Here is a 17,221-nt window from a genome sequence, read left to right on the forward strand (position 1 = left end):
ATTAGCCGCTTATGGCGCTGGTTTGCCCAATATAGCCGGTTAATATTGCGTAAGAACATGGCGTTCAAAAAATCAATAATTTAGTTAAAGTAGCGTTCACAATAATCATTTTGTATAAAAATAAATAAATAAGAAATTAATGAAGACGTGTTCTATCAGTATATTTAATAACGTAAATTACGCTGTTATACAGTTCTGGACTACATATTTTCATATACCGAAAAACATTTTACCATTCAACTGTTCAATACCTACTGCTGTATGTCTATGTTGCAAAGCGAAGAATAGTGTAAGTGTAAATGTAATATTGATTTGGTTTGCATAAAATATGATTGTCATGCAAGTTTACAAGTATTTGGAATAGTAGTGTAAATTCAATTTAAAAAATAGGCTGCTTCCTGCTGTCTATAGTGATTACAATCGAATTTCGAATTTGCCGCCATAACCTCGGAGCGTACGTGTGTGAAATGTTTTCATATTTCGATTAATTATGGCGGACTGTGGCTGAGCGAAGTTCATTTTTCCATCAAGAGTGCAAATAATTCGTTGAAACGTTGATGTGCTTCGATAAATAAGTGCAGAGGCGGTCGGGGAGTATCGGGTGGGCGGCGTTCGGCGATGGCGGAGAACAGGGGTTCGGTAGACGTCGTTATGCCGGACATTACCGAAGTGACCGAGCCCGATCCGCTGGCGGCGGCGAGCGAGCGCGAAGTCGAGAGGCTGGAGCGCGACGGCGGCGCGCTCAAAGCGGCCCGTCTCGCTGATTCCAACGGCGTGGTGACCGTGCCCGTGTCCCTTCCTGTCGGGACTCTTATAACGGGAACGACCTTCAATGTGATCACATCGGACCAGCTGCCGGGCCACTTTAAGCCGATGCTCTGCGTGGACAACGGCTTCATATCAGGCGGGCCGGTGACCGAGGATATAAAAGCCACACATATAGTAATACAGAACCCACCGTCGCCGCGGCACGATGAGGGTTCCCAGGCGCCAGCACGAGCGAGCGCGCGTTCGTGGGCAGAGACGGCGAACATGCCCATTCTACCGGTTCGGTGTAAAAATACCTCTGCGGAGTTGCACAAACAGCGGTTCGGTTCGGGGGGTCGCGGGAGGTGTATTAAGTACGGACTTGAATGGTACACGCCGAGTGAGTTCGAAGCGTTGTGCGGGCGGGCGTCTAGCAAGGACTGGAAGCGCTCGATAAGGTTCGGCGGGAGGAGCATCCAGGCGCTGATAGATGAGGGCGTGCTGACGCCACATGCCACCAGCTGTACCTGCGGCGCATGCTGCGATGATCAGTCTGGTGAGTTGTTTCAAGTTTGACCTACCGACTCAGAAACTAACTGGTATTCTAACAACTTGCAGAATTACTAACTTTAAAGAATATGGGCAATAGGTTTGTCCCTCTTCTGTAATGTCTAATAGTAAATAAATCAAAGTACAGTACAATCTCACTAATCTGTCACTATTGCTAACACAAGAGAGCCAGATTACTGGTAGTTAGAGCAAATCTGCATATTATTTTGATGTTTTAGTATGTTGTAGAAATACATTACTCTAAAATACTAAATCCAAAAGTTACTGTTATCTGGAACTTAGCCACTTATAAAGAGATGGAAGTGTGATAATGTAAGTGCACATCGTAAATTAGGAGTATTAGGACATAGAATAATCATTTGTACCCTTAATTTTGTTGTTGTTGTTGTCCTAAAGCACCCCAGAGGTGCAAAGGGCCTTCACAAGCTCGCACCACGCCTTCCTATCTTCAGCTCGCCTTCTAGCCTTGCTCCAGCTCAACCCGACCTCTCGTAGCTCTCTTAGGACGGACCGTTGCCAAGAGTGTACAGGACCCCGGAGGCACGGCTTAATTTTAGTGCCAGATTACTAGGTACACTGGAACAGAGATTATTGAGAATTCACTGTACAAATAAAATGGAGGTAAATAAGTAGCATTCACTGAATCAAAACATGATCATGCCGACAATTTATCACAGAGAGCCAGAGTTTTTGTATTATTTATTGTGAACTAATGTACAACTATTGCAGCAACTATAACAGACTTGACAAACATTTAAAACTATCAAAAGCAGTGATATGATCTACATGCATCAGTTTTCAGCTGCTTGTGTGTTGTGTTGTAAACAATATAATATAATATTAATAAACAAACCTTGTTATCGATGTTGCAATTGAATCTTGTTGATCTACCATTGGGAATCCTAACTTCGCCATTGGTGCACAACTTCACAAGTAAAATAATATTTTTCATATCCATTGAAATCACAATAAAAATAGCTGTGTAAAAGTAAAAATTTTATATCCTCACCACCCATCTTCGACATTGTCTTATAATTTTATTTATTTATTTATTCATACAAGAAATTCCAACAGCTCTAAACGATACATTAAACTTTTTAAATAGTAATACAGAGCCAAATTATATGAATTCCCAAATAGAAACTGGATATATAATTGCACATTTAACACAAGATACCAAAGCACATGTGATACACGATTTTATGATATGGAATATATCAAAATTAAAACTAAAACTTATAAACCAAATCCTAAATGTTGAATACAATCATGAATCATGCCAGTTATGTTGAATTTAGGGTACATATATTTCATATTAGAAGCAAAATATTTACAGAAGAAGGACAAATCTATTTATTGCCCATATTCTCTTCATGTAAGTTATTCTGTAGGTTGTTAGAATACTTGTTACTTTGTTAATTTCTGGGTTTCACATTAACAAAGGCGGGATTTCACCAATGTGCAGCACAAGCATTTTTGTACTGAATATAAATAAATATAGGACATTATATTACACAAATTGACTAAGTCCCACAGTAAGCTCAATAAGGCTTGTGTTGAGGGTACTTAGACAACGATATATATAATATATAAATATTTATAAATACTTAAATACATAGAAAACACCCATGACTTCGGAACAAATATCCATGCTCATCAATATGCTTGTATGTGAAGAGGATTGCTACTTATTTGATTTCAGATGTAGTTATTAAGTACTACTAATAGTTTTAGCAACACTACAAGTAGAATGCTCCACACGAAATGTTTACGTGTAAGTTTCTGGACTTTTATAGTGCTACCTGCACTGTTCTACTATAAGTTATTGTGACAAAAAATGTTTATTTTACAAGCTTTTAATTAACATGCAATATATGTATCTAACTATGTATGGGTGAAATCTTGCAAGTTAAATTTGACCCAATCTGTTTTCAATGAAGCTGAAAATTTGCATACATATGTAAGTCCTGTGAAGATGGTGGCAATGCAATATGATACTATCAAACTGATTTAATGATAGAGAAAGGAGGTGGTCCTATGGACCTATGAACTCTGTGATAAAACAACTCAACCTTATTGTGTTTGGGTTTTTAGAATTGTCTTGATGAGTCTTAGTGAGCCTGTGGAAAGAATAATACAGTCAAATAAAATAAAAGCTTGTATTAAAAATGACATTTATGACAAAAACTTATTTGTTATTGTTTGTATAATATTCTCATGAAGCTAAATGTACAATTTCCTTTGAGAAAAATAAAGTTCTTTTAGTTCTTTAAACATAAATTGGACAAATGGAATACTACCCAAAGTTAACTGCACCAACTTGTTTAGAACAAAGTGAAAAATGTCATTATAAACGTCATATTTTCATAGAAGATGACATCAATTATAAATTGCAAGACACCTTTTAAAAATGAATTAAATTTGTACCCTAAATTGGAAAGAGTAAACTATATTTGGCAAGTGTAATTGTATATCTATTAAAATGATTTACATGCTTTTATTTAGCCTATTCAATTATTTATTTTTACAGTAAATACCTAAATAAAAAATATTGAAAGAGTTCATTAGCTATGCCACAAACATGTAAAAAATCCGAGATACGAATTCAAAACTACCCACATACTCATGAAAAAAATTGGCCATGCTATTTTCTTAACCATGAGTCTGCAGGAAGCTTGACCGAATTTTACTAACCTATACAAACGGAATTTCGTTCTCATTTTTAAATTGCGTGTTGGATTGCAATAAAACTTTGCTCATAAAATGATGTGAGGTATATCTATGCCTGTAATTAGTTTATATAGCTCCAGCTTATAAAGCAAACGAAAAACTTCACTGTATTTTTTTAACTATGGTATCTGAAGCTACATAAACTTAGACAGGCATAGATGTAGTGGTAGTGGAAGTTTCAGAGGAATTAGTGAGTCGTTTTAAAATAACAGCGTGCTTATATGAATTCACATGTGCACGGTAGAAACTAGTTTATATTCAGTTTGAAGTGTGTTACATATTTCTTTAAATTAAAGTGACAATGGCAGGATTGAACCAGGAAATTCAATATCACAATGGAGTTTATATTTTACGTAAGATTTACGTCTTAACATATTATATTATAGTAGATAAAATACTACCGACATAACTGTGTGTGTTGTTAATGCATTATGAAACCTTGGCTAGTATAGTAACTTTCGCATTTTTAATATTAATAGGGATATGGTTCTACAGTTTAAAAAAATTGTCATTTTTATTCCTTATTCTTCCTCGTCTTCTCACACTGCGGGCCACAACCATATGAGGCCTTTTTTTTGTGCACCAAGGCTTTCCCATTTCACACGACTTACCGATTTTTTCGAGTCTATAAACCACCTACTAAATACTAGTTCAACTGTTCCAGCCATGGGCCCCGTCCGTCTATTCACACCCTACAAGCGACGGAGACGCAACCAAGAGGAGGGCACCGAGAAGAAGCCCAAGATAAAGCGGGACAGCAGTCTCGGGGACAGCGACATGGACAACATTCACAACACGAGTAACAACAGCCACTCGAAGGAGGCCTGGCAGACCATAGCGGAGGGCTTGGAGAGCAATACGGACTATCATCTGCTGGAGGCGCCGGACGCGAGCAACGATCCTACTGCCAGTGAGTTTCTTGTTTATTGTGTCGTAGCATTTAAGAAGACGTAAAGCCAGGAAATTAGAAGGAAACAAAAGATATGACGCGCCGCGAGAATGCTGCGACGGAAGATTTGTCCGTCTCGCGGGCTTTTACCTTTTATCTCAATTACCAAAATATCTCTAGCATCGTAGCTCTCCTGGAGAGCCTCTCCAACGGATAGGCCGATTTCGATGCGTTTTTCTAGGTGAAATCGGGTTTAGTTGCAGTGGTTCTTAGCTATGTTTCATACAAATCGATCCAGCAGTTTGAATACTGTCAGTTCTTTTCCAAAATGAAGAGCGGAGGCCTTTGCCCAGCAGTGGGAGACACAAATAGGCTAGGTGTTTTTGTAATTTTTTTAATTTAATAGGTATATGCTATCATTATACTGCTATTGTATGCTTTCCTCTTCCTAATGTTTTGTCTTAATGTTTTTGTTTTGAAATGTTTAATCTTATGTTTTGTTTTTATTACTAGGGTCCGACTGAAAACCAGCGTTGCAGTACATTTACTGCAACTTTATGCTGTCGAGCCCCTTTTTACAAGCTTTTATTTACTTTCACCTGACCGTTGCATGTTTGTAATGAAATCTTGCAAGTTAAATTTGATCCACTTGCCGGTTTCCGATTGAGCTGAAAATTTGCATACATATGTAAGTCGGGTGACAATGCAAAATTATGGTACCATCGAGCTGATTTGATGATGGAGACAAGAGGTGGACATAGGAACTCTGTGATAAAACAACGCAACCTAATTGTTTTTGGGGTTTTTAGAATTTGCGGGTTGAGTATTAGTTGCCTGTGGGAAGAAAAGTACAGTCAGCGATAAAAGCTTGTACCAAAATTGAAAATTTTTGCCAAAAACTTATTAACATCACGCTGTTTATATGTCAGTCAACGCATCTTAGTATTAAATTGTTTTAGTCGTTTTAAGATTTTATGTTCAAATGTACCAATGCTATATTTGTGATGTTAAATAAAACTTTTCTATGTCTAGATTACTGAGAGGAAATTTAATATAAAATGTATTATTAATTAAATTAATCTAAAGCTTATATACTATTTTTTTTAACTGAGCAATATTTTACTATTTGTTATCTTTTAATACTTATATTATTATTTACTATGGCGAACAAATGCTTCTGCGAAATACCAATCGATAAATGCGAAATTATTATAATTACTGTGCAATGCGATTTTTTTAAACCAATTATGGAAATAAACTACGTTTTATTTTTATTTTTGTAGTGCGACAAGGATAGCTTAAACCGTTCATCTCGTTCTGACCCAACTTGACACAAGAAAAAAGCCACCATGTGAACTATTCACCATAATGATAAGTATGTCATACCAAAGAGTTTTATCACTTGATATTTACCTCTAGCTTTTCGTTGAAGGAAAATAGAGAGGAAACCTGCATACATCCACGGAGGAATTCAAAGGTGTATGTAATCTCCCCAACCCGCATTGGGCCAGCGTGGGGACTATAGCCCAAGCCCTGACCGCTTGTAAGGAGATCTGTGTCCAGCAGTAGCGCTTATATGTATAGGCTGAATTATTACATGCTTGCAATGTATGTATGTTATGTATATAACTGTGTATGTACGGGTCAAATCTTGCAAGTTAAATTTGACCCACTTCCCGGTTTCCAATGAAGCTGAAAATTGCAAACTTATGTGAATTGGACGACAATGCAATATTATGGTACCATCGAGCTGATCTGATGAAGGAGACAGGTGGCAGTGTTTGAATTTGTTAGAATTGTCTCGATCAGTACTAGTTGCCTGTTGAAAGAAAAGTCCAGTCAGCAATAAAAGCTTGTATCAATAATGTTTTTTTTTACAAAAAACTTTTTATATATTGAGGTATGCAAGAAACCTCACGATGTTTTCAATAATGCAATTATATTAAGTACATTTTGAAATATACTGTAACCTTGATATTATTTCTTGATTGAAGCAAAACTGCATAGCGAATTATTTTGCGTTGCCTGTTTTATTAGAATAATTACTATTTTATTTCAATCTGATAACGGTAGACACAGAAGTACCGTCAAGGTCTAAATTATTGACACGAATAAAGGTCCAGAAATATTTATGCGCTACCTTAATGTCTTGGCAATAAAAACGTGTTAATGTTTTTTTGGCGCTTTGTCGATATTCAGGACGTTATTAACGGTAGCCTTAAGCTAAAGTGAACAATGTAATGTTCACGAGATAACCTCTCAAGTGGTAAACTAAACCTTCATTTAATAAATTTTCAACTATACCATAAAACTACCCAACTATAGTCCAATACTGCAACTATGGTCCAGAAGTTCAAAAGGAAATTAAGTATCTATACCAATGTTCCTTTTGGTTTACTCCTAGTTTTACCTTCCATTTATAATCATACTTTGCCTTAGAACTACAAAAATATAGTAAAATACACACCTGAACGAGAAAAATTGACTTTATTTGTGGACCATAGTTGGGAGCTTTGGACTTAGTTGGGTGGTTTTACGGTACTTAATATATGTATATACTACCGTCTACCACTATTCTGGTTAAATACATTTAGTTACTCTTAAGCATCATTCTTATGATATTTTACATGTTTGCGAGAAAGGATTGCGTTCGAGTGTTCTGGAACAATTGGAAATAATTAGGTACAATAATAGGGGGATGATTCTTAACGAACAGTTGAATGTTGCGTCATCGCCGTCTCTTAAGAAATTTACATTTCACTTAATGAGTAGGTAGTTTAAAATACAGAACAAATAACAAGTTATTATAATTTCGTGAGCGTTTACATTAATAGTTTGTTGCAGACAAAGCTATAGATTAAAACAAAGTTTCTAAAACTTGTAAGTATTGAGTGAGAGTTAGTTGAGTATATTAATATTATTTACTAACAGACAATAAAAATCACATTAACATATTCTTTTCCTTTTTTAAGTTATAAATATATACAATGTCAGGTAGGAGTAAAACAGAATATTAATGTTATTCGCTTTGGCACCGGGCGATCGGCCGGTTACTAAGCCCGCGATAAGACGATGTATTTGCCAGGGCCGTATTTATATAACCGGGATACCAGAGTGTATATGAGATTTTATTATTTTTATATATTGAAAAACTGTCTTTTATATTTTTGAGAAGGTCGTTATACATACGTGCACCTTGGTATGTTATATTTTTATTTCCAAAGTTTTTAGTTCGTGGGAAAGTAAGGCATAGATTATTTGCACTTCGGAGAGTTCTTTTTCCACTTTCTTTTTTTGTTATATATGAGATTTGACAGTGGCTTTTTTATGGAGTATGTTTCGGGGTCATCCATTAATTACATCACACGTTTAGGGGGAGGGAGGGGATCAAGAAAATGTGACATGTTGTGACAAGGGGGAGGGGGGAGCCACAAACTTTGTGACGTCACTTTAATTTAAGCATCAGTAACCGAAGATTTATTTAAAGATTTTTATTCGCTGCACAGTTAAATAAGAAGTTATTGGAATGATGTTGTTTTTATTCGTTTAAAATTTCTTTCCTAATCAGTTTTGGGTTATAAAATTACTAATATTTCATTAATCAAGAATATTTTGATAAAATATTAATTCTATTTGCCCATTTCGATCGGATATAATAAATACCGGTATTAAGAATCGTCCTATATTGGATGCCCTATATGCTCACTGTACTACTCTTCACTGTTTAGTATCAAATGTTATATTTAAACTGTTACATTATTTAAAATAATTTATAGCTGTCGCTCCAAATATACTACGAAGTTAAATAAGAATATAAGTACAAGTTATATAAGAATATAACTTTAAGTCAGATAATTTCGGCTGCCGTTGCGAGCCTTTATACTGCAGAAACAAAATATTTGTGTGTTTATAAAAACCAGACTGTACGATTATAGTACTGTGAATTTATTTGAATCAGTGTATTCTGGTTTATGTTTAAGTAAGAAAGACCCTTTACTATTTTTTTCACCTCTTATAAAGGCTTTTTTATAGTACAAAAACTGAATCATGTTGGCTGGTTGAATTGACTTTCGAGCGATTATTTTGAATGATAAATATTTAATAACGTTCATTTGAATTTCATTTGTAATGTTTTACAGTTAATTTTTCCCGCGTTGATGTTGTGAGAATTTTTGTGTTTCACTCCGGAGAAAAGTTTGTCTAACTCTCCTTTCGAACTACTTGCTACGCTCGTGGTTCAATTTTAGAACCTATCCCTTGCTCGGGTATTAATATGAGCATGAGGGGTTAAACAATAACTGTGCCCCTTTGTATAAGTACTCTTGTCTGACCGCCAGGTCTCCCAGACATGAGCGGCGTGCTTAAACGTCTCGACGACATCGGGGCGACACTCTCGCGACTTGCCACCGAGTTGAAACAGTGTGTCGAAGATGTCAGGGGAGTGTCCGCTCGGCAGCTCGCCAGGATAGAACAGGAGAGGGCGGGGGCATTGTTACACGCGGTGGAACATGCCGATGCGGCGTTACATAGCGCTGATGATGCAGAGGCTAAGAAGGTAGGTGTCTATAGGTGTTCTGAACTTAATGGCACATCGCAACGACTCGACAGTGACACTGTAACGACTAGCTACTGAGTTGAAACAGTGTGGCAGTGTCAGGGGAGTGTCCGGTCGGCAGCTCGCCAGGGTAGAACAGGGGAGGGAGGGGGCATTGTTACACGCGGTGGAACATGCCGATGCGGCGTTACATAGCGCTGAAGAGGCCGAGGCTAAGAAGCTAAGAACCACTTTCAAGACTTTATTAATATTTAGACAGTTACCACAAATAGACCAGAGAGTTCCGTTCAGTGTACATGGGTCAAAATTATTAATTAAAATATATCGACATTTTTATACTTGTACCTATTGCTCTTTTGACATGAAATCATTATTTATGGGAATATGAATAAATATAGTAAATTTTGACATCGTAATTATTATTTGAGTCTATTTTATTTTGAATTTGACATGTTAATTTATTAATTATTTTTGTATTCATTATTTCAACTAATTTTTATTTTACTATGAATCGTGATTTCATTGTTATCATGTAAATATTATTAATTATTCATATTATGTTTTGATTTGATTTTAATGTACTTACTAACCCCTAGCTATAACGATGGTACTAACAATGTTTTATGGAATTCTTATGGTTCTGAAATAAAAATATTTTATTTATTTAAATAATTGCTAAACAGAAAGTTTCTACAACTGACCATAGAATGAGCTTGGCCTTTCGTTGTTACAACTTTGAAACGGTAGTTTTATTTATTCCTAGTGTGCAAACTGCAATCGGGAGGCGTCGGCAGAATGCTCCCTCTGCCGCCGTACCCCTTACTGCTCCACTTACTGCCAGAAGAAAGACTGGGCCTCCCACCAGATAGAGTGTCTCCGCTCCGTGCCCACCATCCACGACCAGCACCAGTCCATCATGCTCATCGTGGAGAGCCAGCACCAATAGCGAGGTGGGTGACACCCCTACTCCATGCACTGGCGCAAACCGGAGGCGCCAAAACAAGGTCGGAACGGTGCTCAATATTTACCATTTATCAACTCTATAATTTATAGAATCAGGCGTTAGTTTGCGGAAATCCAAATCAATCGAAACAAAAGTATTACTTTGTTAAGCGCCCGGTAACGATTTTAGAGCAAAAATGTAAAATCGATAGATTTAGTCGTTGAAATTGTATACGTTTCGTTACGTTATATCTAAATAACAAGTATTGGTTTCTGTTAGCGCTTCTCTCCTTTGACTTTTAATAATGAGGTCGCAAGCGTGCGTCTCCGGTAATATGTGACGAGAAGGGACAGTTTAAAAAAAAACATCTAAAAATGATGGTGGTAAATTATACAAAATGATGTATAAGAACAGTTTCAACAAATGTTGTAGATGTTTTAAGTATCAAACTTACGTTGAAATTAAGTCGATTTTCAGAGAAATTGTCACTTATTTTGAAGTAATTTGTGGAGAAAATTGATTTCGTCTAACATTCATTTACACTACTTCAAATTTATAATAACAAAAATGTAGTTTATTAAAGTTGAAGTACAGGTAATGTGTAATACAAAATTGCCGTTTTTAGCATTCGAAAATTTAAGAAATGTACAAATAAGAGCTTTAAAATCAGTGCTTTTCGCGCGTTTACCTTAACGCCTCTTCAAGTGGCATATGTCGTTTTTGAGTTATTGGAATTTTGATTTTATTTCAATTAATCAAATTTGAAATATCAATTTAACTCTATGACTTTAGACAGTAGATACATTATGAATTATGAACAATCAAATGTAGCGTGTGGTGGACACGCGCTAATAAGGTGTGTGTGTTTTTTTAAAGTGAAAACTTCTTTAGCGGCGCTGTGCACTTTTTGTGATGGGGATCATGGTGACGTGCAAGTTGAATGTCATCGAAGCCTGGTTACTTTTGAAAAATCGTATCTCATTCAAGTGTGACATTTTATTTTCTTCATAATCAAAGTGCTGTCATAACGGTTAAAGAGATTTAATCTTTGTTAATTGTGTTGTATTGTATCTTTGTGTTGTTGGGTGTCCATGATTGTAGATACTCAAATTTGTCCTTACCAAAAAGTTAAATAACAAAGAAGCGTGATTGTTTATCTTAATATGATGGTGAACGATTAATTAACATTTACTGATTGTGTAGGCTGTAGTCCTGTTCACGTCTCATGAATTACTCTGTATATGTTATATATTAACACTAAAATTCGCATTTCAAAATATCTTTTACACACAAATTTATTTACGTAGGTATAATAGAGAATAATCTCTTTTTATAAAACTGCTACTCAATTTCTTCAAAATATCAAAAATGCACATCGTTAATATTCAAGTTTTCACTTCTGCCGGCACTCCCGGAGTGCAACTCTATTTTTATTTATTTATTATTATTCATTAAATATGTACAGCAAACTTTTCACTATATCTAATTAAATATACATTTTAATTGAAACCAGCGTTTAAAGACATAGTGTGCAGTAACAGCCGACAAAAAGACCGGGGCCTGTGCTAGGGCTAGTTACAATATATGTGACCCAAGTTTAGAGAGCGATCGAATTTTGAATTAATAATTTTCCTATACCTAATATAAAATTTACTCAGTCAACGAAAAAAGCTTACTTATTTAATTGAACATGCATTATAGTTTTTTATTATTTACGTATATAGCATACTGTATACGTATATTGGGTATTAGAATTATATATTAATATGTAATTAATAGACGGGTCCACACAGAGAGAGCATACACGCGAGGCAATATCCTCGCGCACACACCGGCCAGTGTAGGGCGAGGAAAACGCGCGCGCCGCCTCGGCCGAGGCACGTCTACACTAACCGTTTTGTGCGCGAGGAAATTGCCTAAAACCAGGATAAGAGCACACCGCAAATAAACTGTATAACAGTTGGCGAAAGTTTTGTTACTGTTCATGTATGTTTATTTTTATATAACAATAAGTTTAAAAAAAAAACTGGAGATTCTGCCGCTGGTTAAGTACAATCCATTATGAATCTATTACCTAAGGCTATAGAGATGACAATAGACAAACATTAAATAGCGTTCTGAAATCTTTTCGTCTTAGGATTCCTTTGATTTTTGACTCGTCTATTCGAATGATCAATCTCTAAATAATTAATAATACTTTGTTGTTCTCAGAGCCTAATCTGGAGAGGCTTCGCCCGAGTGTCCTACGACGGAGATGACAAAGCCCGCCCCTGCCAGAATAGGAGCTTCACTACAAGCCCTAACAACTCACATTGAATTCGGACATTTATACCGCTACAAGACCTACACCCCTGCCAGAATAAGGACTCCACTACAAGCTCTTACAACAGTGACTTTTGTCAGAATACGGACATTTATACCGCTACAAGACCTACACCCCTGCCAGAATAAGGGCGCTACAAGCCCTACACCCCTGCCAGAATAAGGGCTCCACTACAAGCCCCAACAACAGTGACTTTTGTCAGAATATGGACATTTATACCGCTACAAGACCTACACCCCTGCCAGAATAAGGGCTCCACTACAAGCCCCAACAACAGTGACTTTTGTCAGAATATGGACATTTATACCGCTACAAGACCTACACCCCTGCCAGAATAAGGGCTCCACTACAAGCCCCAACAACAGTGACTTTTGTCAGAATATGGACATTTATACCGCTACAAGACCTACACCCCTGCCAGAATAAGGGCTCCACTACAAGCCCCAACAACAGTGACTTTTGTCAAAATATGGACATTTATACCGCTCCAGTCCCCCAAAAATCTGCACACTTTTGGATATATGCTCTAAGAAATTTAGTTATAAAACCCACGTACAAAAATTGTACAGGAGCGCTTATGACCTCGATTGTTTTATGTGTTTCGTCTAATAGTTGAGGTGGTCTGTGCTTCTGTCATAATCAAACTGAAATTTTTGGTGCAATGATTTCCTGTATTTTTAACTCATATTTTAAAATAGATACCAAATTATGAATCCGAAATAGGTAAGCTCCAAATATTCTTAGGGCCGGTACAGACGGACTGCAACTCGACTGCAACTTGTATGGGACTGCATGCCGACTGCACTCCAACTGCAACGTCGACGTGCAGTTCCCATACAAGTTGCAGTCCGTCTGTACCGGCCCTTAGAAATGTTAAAAGTAGTTTGTTTTTATAGGTTTTGTTTAGTGTAACATTCCTGCACACAAAACCTAGGGTGAAGGTCATCACGCTTGTTATCCAAATACCTTGCCGTAAAATGTGCCCACTGTGCTCCGAAATTCGAAATTTTATTTAAAATAGTTATATTTTTGTATAAAAAATCGGTATATTTTTTATTTTTCAAAAATTTTTTTTTTACATTTCAAAGATGTTTTGATATTTCGTGAAATGGAAAACAGGTCGGCCGTCGGTCGGGCCACCGTAGAGATGTAATAAGCACTCTAAACGCTCGTATATTAGCTGCAATACACGCACACGTACCTGGATAAGACACATTTTATTTAAAGGCCACTCCACACTGGCGTCTCCCAAGCGTCAGCGTCTAGACAACTCTTTGGCTGCTGCCCGACGCAGCGTTGGCGCAACTGCGCAGCGACGCCATTTTCCATAGCGCTGACTAGACACCGACGCTCAAAAGACGCTAGTGTGTAAGATTTTATTGTGTGTTCAACATAGTGAAAGGGGCACCGATGTTACATAATATCAGAGGACGTTATTAATATACAAGCTAAAAGCCTTAATTAGCTGTTATTAGTTTGTCTTAATCTGTCATATTGTATTTTTAAGAAAGGGAGAAAACATAAATTGACTAATTGAGGCTTTAATTTTTTTTAATAAGGGAGCAATTAAGTCTCCACCGGCTTGGTAAGCGACGGAATGTGGAAACGTCACCATATACGCCAATTCCCAAAATATATTGTTATATGTGGCATTTCGACATTTAGTCTTATAGGCATTATCAGAGAAAAGTGTATCGTCTACTTTTTTTCGCAAAACAAGCAACTTAGAAAAAAATTACCGTTATCTGACGCATATTCACATACATTTTATATGGGCCGTCAAAAAAACTGTCGACTAAAATTTTTATGAAAAACGGAGGTCTCTTTTTTAAAGGTTTTTTTTCTTATTTTTCATCAATAGTCCTTGTGAAAAAAACCCACGAGAAACAGTAAATGGTAATTTTTTTCTGATAACCTTAAGATGAAGTAGTTTTATGATTCCCCGTTTATGACGAGACGCTACCGAATAGCTAGTAAAAATGTACTTCCGTTACCAAATATTAACTTAGTATTAATTTGTATGATTGTGTAAATAATTATCAATTAGTGTGTGTTTAAAGGATGTGGATGCCGCGAGACTTGCTATATATGCCAATGACTCACCTTAAATGGGGTTGGCCGGTCGAAGTATTAAACAGATGGCGCCATCATAGCTTGCCCTGTCAATCCCTAGAATTGTGTCAAATTCTTGTTTTTTTTCTGGAATTTTGTGACCTGGATTCCAGTACTTTAAGCCAAATCTCATAGAACAAAACTAGAGACAGGGGCAAGCTAATGATGGCGCCATCTATGCAAACCTTTGACAGTTGCCAACCCCATTACCATCATTAGTCTATTTTTGTAGGAATGTCAATCTTTGACCAGTTGAACGCCAAGAACACCTAAAGTCGTCGTCGTTACTAGTCGTGCCCACAGCGCCAAGGACATAAGTGTTATGGCGGACGCTGTCAAAGTAACCGTCACACTTTGAAGTAAGGTTTATATTTTGACATTCTCCAGTATCTTAAAATGTTACAAAAAATTGCGGATCTCACATTTTTGGATTAATTTAGTATTGTTGAACAAACATTGTAAAATATTCTTCATGCATATCCAAAAAAAATCAAGTCTTGCAATGATATCAACATTCTTTTAGCTAACACTACGATAAGCCGTTACTATAGTAAATAAAATACTAATGTTACCAGAAAGTTCGCCTGAGTAATTGGCAACTTTTTAAATAGGTCGACTATTTTTTATTTCAATCATTAGAACAAAATGTACTGAAGTGGAGTGGAGTGGAGATTTTGAGTTATATTGTTGTAAGTGTATGTCTGTGGAGATATGGTGTAAATTTATTTTGGACTGAAGCAGCCATGCAATATTTACAATTATGTCTTTACCCCCTTATTCATAAACGTGTACTAAAGTTACGATGCCGCTGATCATCGTTTGTCCCTTTCCGACGTATTAGTATGATGGAAAGGGACAAACGATGATCAGCGGCATCGTAACTTTAGTACACATTTATGAATAAGGGGGTTAGTGTTTAGAAAATTGTGTTCTTTTTATTATTTTAATTTAAGCCTTATTTAGAAACTATTCTGAGCGCCGACTGTCAATTAGTCTCTTTAGTATTTTTTTTAATCAATTGAGGTAAAGTAAGAACGCTAATTGTGTTCTTTTTATTATTTTAATTTAAGCCTTATTTAGAAACTATTCTGAGCGCCGACTGTCAATTAGTCTCTTTAGTATTTTTTTTTAATCAATTGAGGTAAAGTAAGAACGCTATGCACGAATTTCGTACCCTCATGTTTCTATCTCTATCGCACGCGCATAATTATATTGCTGTCTCGCTCGCTGGCATTGACCGCTGCATCATGAACGTGACATCAATATAATTAGTAGGTAATTAATTACGCGCGTGCGACAGACAAGAACAGGTGGGTCGATGAACAACATTATTTGTGCTTAGTGTCCTCACTTTAGCTAAACATATTTAGATTTTGCTGAAATATGATAATGTACAGAAATCTACATATGTTGATATACATCAACAATACTTGTAAAAGCTAATGAACTACAAAAAAGATATGAATGTTTAAAATAAATTAAGTACAGTCACGGACTTTAATTGCTAAGCCATTAACCCCCTCATTCATAAACGTCTACTAAAGTTAACAAGCCGCTAATAATCGTTTATGAATAAGGGGGTTAGGGTTTACATTGGACTTTTCATACAGTTAGTTTTGACAGTCAAATTAGTTTGAACATGGTTTGAACGGTAAATGGCCCTAAGCCCGTGACTGTGACATTCGAATTTTACCATATATAGAATAAATTTACGTAAATATAATAATATTAACTGCAGAACAGCACAAAAGTACATAGATTTTTTCACATTTTTTTGTTATTTTTATATATTTTTCAACACTGGTGAGCGCGATTGATTTTCTAATTGTGATATTCCTCAATGATACTCCTCCCGTTTTCGTGAGCCTCAAGATAGTGGATATATCGTATATAAGCCTTGAAGAGGGGTTACATTTAAAAAAATATGGTTTTTATATTGAATTTTTACCCGTTTTAAACTAGGGCAAAAGCCATAAAAATTCACACGCATTATACGTAGGTCACTAGATAAGTTTTGCAATAGACAAATATAAAACAATGAGGTGGCCTATCACATATATTTTTTAAACTACGAGTATATTTCCATAAACGATTCCGCCCAAGTAAATTTTACTTTATAAATTTACTTATTAAAAAATAGATTTAAACTTTGAAAACGTCGGCGTGGGCTAAGGGCGATTTTGCATATTTTATACAACATTTTTTTTAAGAAGTAAATTTAAAAAGAAAGTAAATATTTGTCAGAATAAGGGCATTTATACCGCTACAAAACCTACACCCCTGCCAGAATAAGGGCTCCACTACAAGCTCTAACAACAGTGACTTGTCAGAATACGGACATTTATACCGCTA

General features: G+C 36.2%; 1 protein-coding gene across 1 annotated transcript; it reads left to right on the forward strand.

Annotated features, from left to right (window-relative positions):
- Positions 1–69: 69 nt before the first annotated feature.
- Positions 70–16,979, forward strand: LOC133518610 (deformed epidermal autoregulatory factor 1). Its single transcript, XM_061852310.1, has 5 exons — positions 70–1,303; positions 4,712–4,957; positions 9,274–9,491; positions 10,255–10,441; positions 12,646–16,979. Exons 1-4 carry the CDS (start codon positions 619–621, stop codon positions 10,435–10,437), a joined length of 1,332 nt encoding a protein of 443 aa, XP_061708294.1. The 5' UTR covers positions 70–618; the 3' UTR covers positions 10,438–10,441; positions 12,646–16,979.
- The last annotated feature ends 242 nt before the right edge of the window (positions 16,980–17,221 follow it).

Source organism: Cydia pomonella, chromosome 1 (genome assembly GCF_033807575.1).
Source record: "Cydia pomonella isolate Wapato2018A chromosome 1, ilCydPomo1, whole genome shotgun sequence".
NCBI lineage: Eukaryota > Metazoa > Arthropoda > Insecta > Lepidoptera > Tortricidae > Cydia > Cydia pomonella.